Source organism: Echinops telfairi, unplaced genomic scaffold (assembly GCF_000313985.2).
Source record: "Echinops telfairi isolate 266 unplaced genomic scaffold, ASM31398v2 ScPeMD7_1713;HRSCAF=2227, whole genome shotgun sequence".
NCBI classification, from domain to species: Eukaryota; Metazoa; Chordata; class Mammalia; order Afrosoricida; family Tenrecidae; genus Echinops; species Echinops telfairi.
Window position 1 is genome coordinate 113166 of NW_022105611.1, and position 7124 is coordinate 120289.

At 44.7% G+C, this 7124-nt stretch overlaps 1 protein-coding gene across 1 annotated transcript in view; it reads right to left on the bottom strand.

Moving 5' to 3' along the window:
- MED17 (mediator complex subunit 17) overlaps nt 1–3649 on the bottom strand; it is a 24738-nt gene extending 21089 nt beyond the window's left edge. Inside the window, exon 1 of the mRNA XM_045293077.1 lies at nt 3358–3649. Within this exon, the coding sequence (XP_045149012.1) occupies nt 3358–3607 (250 nt within the window). The 5' untranslated portion in view covers nt 3608–3649. The remainder of the gene's footprint in view (nt 1–3357) is intronic.
- Nucleotides 3650–7124: the final 3475 nt, after the last annotated feature.

The following is a 7124-nucleotide window of genomic DNA, read 5'->3' on the forward strand; positions in this document are numbered from 1 at the left end:
GACAACTCGTGATCACACAGGCTGGTGTACTTCTTCCATGTGGGCTTTGTTGCTTATGAGCTAGATGGCCAATTGTTTATCTTCAAGATAAACCCCAGACTCTGTATCTTTTGATAACAGGGCACCATCAGCTTTTTCACCACATTTGCTTATGTACTCATTTGTCTTCAGTGATCCTGCTGGGAAGGTGAGCATCATGGAATGCTGGTTTAATAGAACAAAGTATTCTTACATTGTCCCTCTCCTCTCTTGAGAAGTAACCTCTATGAACAGTCAGGGATAGCCTTCCAGATGGTCCCCTCTGCATTTACATACATGTTGTCAGCTGCCATGGAGGGAGGTCCCCAACTCATGTGGACCCCACACATGAGAGAACAAAATAGTGCTCAGTTCTGCGCCATACCCATGGGAACCAGATGGTTGTGATTCACGGGGTTTTCATGACTGAAAACCTTCTAGTCCATCTTAGTCTGGAAGCTCGGCTGAAACCTGTTCGGCATCAACACATAAGCCTCCATGGACTGGCAGGTGGAGGCTTCACACTGAGGTGCAGGGAGCAAGAAATGAACCTGGGTCTCGGGCACGGAACATGAGAGCCCCACCACTAAGGCACCAGGGTCCCCAATCACATAATATGCGTCCCCCTCCCACTAACAGTATGTCCCAGAGACACTTCCAGGACCCCTGGTGGCCTCGTGGTTGCTATGAGTCAGCAACGACTCAACCACAGTAGGAATTTTTGGAGGGGGAACAGGGGACACGTTTTCATGAGTACATGTCCTTCTACTTCATCCTGTGGTAATGCTGTGTGAGACTGTGACCCAGCCAGGAGGCCCTGCAAGAGTGCCCAGGAAATGGTGTCAAGGCAACCAAGAATAACATGGAATTCTGGAGCTGGCATGTAAAATAAACTCAATCAGTCCGTGCAAAGACAGTGTAACTTGCTTCCATCAATTCTACAGTAAACATCTTGACCACATATCTATGTGCATGCACGTTTTTTAATATAACTTAAATTTTTAGCTGTGACATATGTGAATCAACTGACATGGACATTTTAAACTTTATGATAGGACTAAACTGCTTCTGAAAAGCTCAACCAATTCACATTCTTAATGTTGGATACACCACTTTGTAAACTTCTCATTTTATGCATGAAAACAGTATCGTGAAACAAACAAACAAACAAACAAAACCCAGTATTTTGTTACCAGGTGCAGTTCCCACTCATAGTAACCCTATGGACAACAGAGCAAAACTCTGCCCTGTCCTGCTGGACTATACTTGCTTAAGTCCTCACAGCAACATTATCTTACATTCTATGACATAAATTAGTGATGTTATTAATGCAATCACTTTATACCCTAGGGGGACGATTGACAATGTTTGTCTTTTTGTTTCTTTGGGGTTTTTTTATCTCTTGTTTTTGTTTGTGTGGGGTTTTGTTTTTGTCAAAATCTGACTGCCAAAGTAAACCATAGTCATTCATAATCCGTGGACAAGCAGTTACAATTCTAGGCTCCCACTTAATTCTGGCCCCACTCCAAGAACAATTAGTACTTATAACATGGCCCTGCTCAATACTCGCCTACGAGAAATGATCACTGAAGATAAGGGTGCTACTGAAACGTGTGGTGAAGAAAGCAGATGGTGCCCGGCTATCAATTGGAATAGTGTCCGGGGTCTTCAAAGTTTGTATTAAAACAAGCAGCCAGCTAAGAGAGGTGTCAACTAAGTCACACAGAAGCCCATCAGCCTGTGTGATACAAAGATAACAATAAAAAACTCCAAATAGAAGGGGAAAGTATCAGAGCTGAAATTATGAACACCTAATTTGCAGAAGGCTACAGAAGAGAGTGGGAGCCCAAATCTATCTGTAGACTATCTAGTCAGATTTAGCCTCTGGCAGATCCTCTCTAGTCACAGGCGAGGGACCTGAACAGCTATTAACAGGCAGAGATTACTGAAAACTTGATTATGGCGGATCAAACCATGGTACAATACGATAATTGGTCAGGTGATCTCCATGTGAAGCCCAACCTGAATTTGCTCTAGATTGCAGTATTTCTCACCTGTTCCAGGGCAGAAATTGCTTCTCCGGCCTTTTAAATAGTGATGGCAACCTTGTCTTTATTATGCTATATATTATTGTTATTTCCTTCTTCCGTTTTGTTTTGGTTTCTCATTGGTTCTGTTGGGTTCCCCAGTTTGTAAAGCACAGGAGTGAAAGCATCGAGGCAATAACTAATGCAATGGTTTATTGGGGATGTGGAGGGGGGATTGAGGGGTTGGGGATTCAGGTAGCAAGCAATGAATGGGGCAGGGAGGAAGGAGCACTAGAACTAACTGTGATGATGTATATACAACTCTTTTTAAAAGCGGCTTAATCATGGAAGTGTGATATGTGAATATTATATGATAAAAACTACTTTAAAAAAGCATTGAGTTGGTTAATGGTGTTGGAATAATTTGGAAATGGGTATAAATAATGGTTGTACAACATAACACAATGGATGGATTGTGATAAGTGTTGTACAAGCACCCAATAAAACTGATTTTTAAAAATCCTCACTATATTTTTCTTTTCTTAATGTTCTTCTCCTACACGTACCTGTATTTACAAATGTACAAGTTGTCATGTATGTGAAAAGAATTAATCTTAGAACATGATTTTTAGGTTGTTGGAACTAAAGATCAAGTAGTAATTAGCATCTGTGGTGTTTACAGAGTTAAGTAACTGTACGTAACTCTTGCCCAAAGCTGGTCTCTGTCCAAAGGCATGCAATTATGAGCTCTAGGGTAAAGCTTAGGTCTGCTTTTGACTGTTTATAGTTCTGTTAAGTATTTGGCAGAATATGAATCTGTGGTATGTTGACTGCAATGTATATTGCAATCATCAGTATCTCAATGAATACCCTGACCCCACTAGAGTGCTGTATTTCTCCCCCTCGCCTATCGGTTCCTATACTTTTTCTTCTAGAATTATTATAAAATAATTTTTAAATTAAAAATCAACTCACTGCCATTGAGTCAATTCTGACTTTCAGCGACCTTATAGGGCAGAGTAAAACTTGCCCCTGTGGGTTTTCAGGCCTGTAAAACTTTACGGGAGTAGAAAGCTTTAGAAGCCTAAACAACTGGACATTTGTGACACTGATTTTTTTTTTTTTAAGGAAGAAGTCCCGCAAAAGGATGAACATTAAAAGTATTGTGCGGCTGTCTAAATACCCCGCCGATGAAGAGCGCACGATGATTCCCCACGGGTGTCCATTCCAAGCACTCCGCCCACAGCATCTCAGGCGGGCCAGCACAGTAATGTCCCTGTGGGGTAGAGCGCTGTCCTGTCCAGGGTCCTACCTTCCTCGTCGTCCTGGTCGGCGCTCGACCCGGCGCCCGCCCAGTCTTGCGCGTCGCCCTCGGCGCCCGCCGCCTCCTCCTCCTCGGAGCCCGAGCCCTGGCTGAAGTCGATGCGCTGGGCGAGCCGCGCCAGGTTCTGCGACATGGACAGCGGCTGCAGGTAGGTCTCGGTGCCATCCAGGCCCACCTCCTGGACCTGCTTCTCGCAGGCCGACTCGATGCTGATCCGCACCGCGCGAACCCCGGACATGCTGGCGGCGTGCGGCGCGAGGACCCCGCGCGAGGCGAAAACGGAGGTGCGGGCAGAAACGCCTCCGCCGCGAGCCCAGAAACAGGAACCCGGGTGCGCCCGAGCAGAGGCGAGCGCCACCCTCCCGCCGGAAGCCAAGGGGCGGGCCGGCTTTCCCAGCATGCACTGCGGGGCGGGGCCCGCCGGCTCGGCGGCCGGACTGCGCATGCGCGGGATGCTCCGCGCTGAAGCCGTCGGAGGGGGCTGTTGGCCAGCTGGGAGGACTTCCGCGTGGGACGTGTCCGCGTCTTCAGCAGATGAGTTGGGTACTCGCAGCGTTCTTCTGTGATTTTAAGTACTTTGTAACTTTGTCAGTGATGCTTAATTTCTGACAACAACACACTGTTAATGGGGGGCTGAGGCTATGGCCACTTTTTTGTGTGTATGACAGTTTTCATTTCTTTAAGGTAAATAGATATCTGTGACTCTGGAGTTGCACGCGTTTGTGTAACTCTCCACGATTTCAAAAGGAGTCCTGGGAACGTAACGGATAAGTTTGGGACTGCTAACTGCATGGTTGGTTTGAAACGAGGCATTCTATTATTGAGCTTACAGTGCGAGCACCCCAGCTTGCAGTAGGATACGGCTGACTGACAGCCCAAAATCCATTTGCAGCGCACCCATTCAGATAAATTCTTCCTGATCATTAATCACGGACATAGCTAAGCTCGCCCTCAGACAGAGCGCATTGGAAAGTGGATTCCCACCCACCACCGCCAGCCCAGGGAGGGGTAGTAGCTCTTAAAAGGATAGTCTGGGTGTGTCCTTAATGGAAGTCACTTGTACTGGGGACAGTACAGGTGTTCACATAGTCATGTTCTTAAGTGCCATTGAACCGCTTCCAAAACAAATCTACCATATGCCCAACTGTGGAATATTGATCTGCCACCAATCATGTTTTTTGTGAAAGTATCCTTTGCCATCTCATGTCCTTTTTAAAGCTTTTTTTATAAAAATCATTTTGTTAGGGGCTCATACAACTCTTATCACAACCCATACATACATCAATTGTGTAAAGCGCATTTGTACATTCATTGCCCTCAGCATTCTCAAAACATTTCCTCTCAACTTAAGCCTCCGGCATTAGGTCCTCATTTTTCCCCTCCCTCCCCGCTCCCCCCTCCCTCATGAGCCCTTGATAATTTATAAATTAATATTTTGTCATATCTTGCCCTGTCTTTTGTCTCCCTTCACCCACTTTTCTGTTGTCCATCCCCCAGGGAGGAGGTCACATATAGTTCCTTGTAATCAGTTCCCCTTTTTAAAGCTTTATAAGGCACATACACATGTAAATATATTAATATATAAATGATAGGAATATGGGTCTATGTACATATATTTATGTTAAGTATTAAGGAATCAGGCGGACATTGGGCCTCTACTCAAGTCCTCCCTCAATGCAAGAACACTTTGTTCTAATAACCTGGCATTCTGTGATGCTCACCTTCTCTGACACTATTACTGAAGACAAAATGGGTGCATAAACAAATGTGGTGAAGAAAGCTGATGGTGCCCGGCTATTAAAAGATATAGTATTTGGGGTCTTAAAGGCTAAAATTAAACAAGTGGCCATTCAGCAGGGAAGCAACAAAGCCTACATGGAAGATGGTGCAGGACTGGACAGTGTCCTGTGATCACCAGTCTATGTGATCATGAGGTGTTGACAGGATCAGGTATCGGCATCAGAACACCCAATACAATCATACTGATGCGAATGAGTGGGGTCGGAGTGGAGACCAAAGCCCATCTGTAGATAATTGGACATCCCCTCACAGAAGGGTCACAAGGAAGGGACGAGTCAGCCAGAGTACAGTATAGCACTGATGAAACACACAATATTCCTCTAGTTCTTTAATACTTCCTCCCCTCCCACTATCATGACCCCAGTTCAACCTTACAAACCTGGTTAGACTGGAACATGTATACTGAGACAGATAAGAGCTCTCTACACACAAAATCCAGGACAGATAAACCCCCCAGGAACAGTAATGGGAATAGTGAGGGTAGGGAGAAGGTGGTGGGGAGAAGGGGAAGAAAGGGGTCATTCACAAAGATTGTCATTTAACCCCGCCTCCTCCCATTAGGGAGACGAACAATAGAAATGTGGGTGAAGGGAAACAACAGGTGGTGTAAGATATGAAAATAATAATTTATAATTTATCTAGGGTTCAATGGGGGAGGAGGAGGGATAAAACTGATGCTAAGGACTTAATTAGAAAGAAAATGTTTTTAAAATGATGATGGCAACATATGTACAAATGTGCTTAATACAATTGATGTATGGATTGTTATAAGAGCCCCTTATAAGATGATTTATAAAGAAAAAGCACTGTGGTAAAACATTAATTTTACAAAAAAGCGTTGTATCTCAACAACCCCTTGTGGTAGTTACATAATCTGGTGTCAATTTGAGGATTAAGAGTGTAGGGGTGGAGTCTTGGCTGTCAATCAGGATATAGCTAATGAGGCCTCCATGTGATCATGGCCTTCCCCTAAGGATTCTGGGAATTCCTGGATTTTCTCATTGGAGGTGGGAGACAGACTCTCTCAGGTCATTCCCTTGAAGATGCTTTAGTGACAAGACACATGGCGTGATGCCCTGGGAGCTGGCGAAGCCACATGGACCTACCCTGATGCAACCAGACCTCTGAGCCGGAGAAACCACCTAAAGACCCCTGCCAGCGCTGAGATGCTTACAACGCTACTGGATCCAGAAGACTTACAACCTACTGGACTGTGATCTTCCTGTGTTCTGCAGCATTGCATGTGTTTTGTGAGTCTGAAGAGGACATCATAGATTGGTTAATCAGACATATGGGTTAATATTGGATTTATGGACTTGATCTGGACTGGGCTGGGGCGTTTTCTCAACATTTAATTGCTCTTGTATAAAAACCTCTTTCTTATACACATGAGAGTCTCCCTGGATTTCTTTCTCTAGTCTACCCAGAGTAACACACCCCTGGATGCCACTTTGACCTCTGGCTAACATGGCCTCCCGCATCCAGATGACGTGTCCATTTTTTGTGTTGTTTTTGTCCTTTTTAAGACCTAATCAATGTTCTCCTTAAATTATTTTTGAGATTAGATATCTTTTGTACCCGAAAACACTACTTTTGTAAAGAGTTAAAGTCTCAGACATTCACAGGGCAGTTCTACCTGTTCTATCAGGTCACCGATTCTGAATTGACTCAATAGAAATGAGTTTGGATTTGGTTTTTATACTTTGTGAGTGCAGAATTCTTTAGGAAGATGAATAAAATAATCCTGTATTTTGACTAAGCTAAAAGAGAGAAGACACAAGTGCTAATCTCAGGACTGAAAGAGGGCATTACTACAGGCCTTAGCGTGTTGCTGCCAGTCACAGCGGCCCCATCTATGCCTGAGCTGACCGCTAGGGTTTTCAGTGGCTGATTTCCCAGAAATGGATTGCCAGGTCTTTCTTCCAGGGTGCTCTGAATAGATGCCAACCACCAAC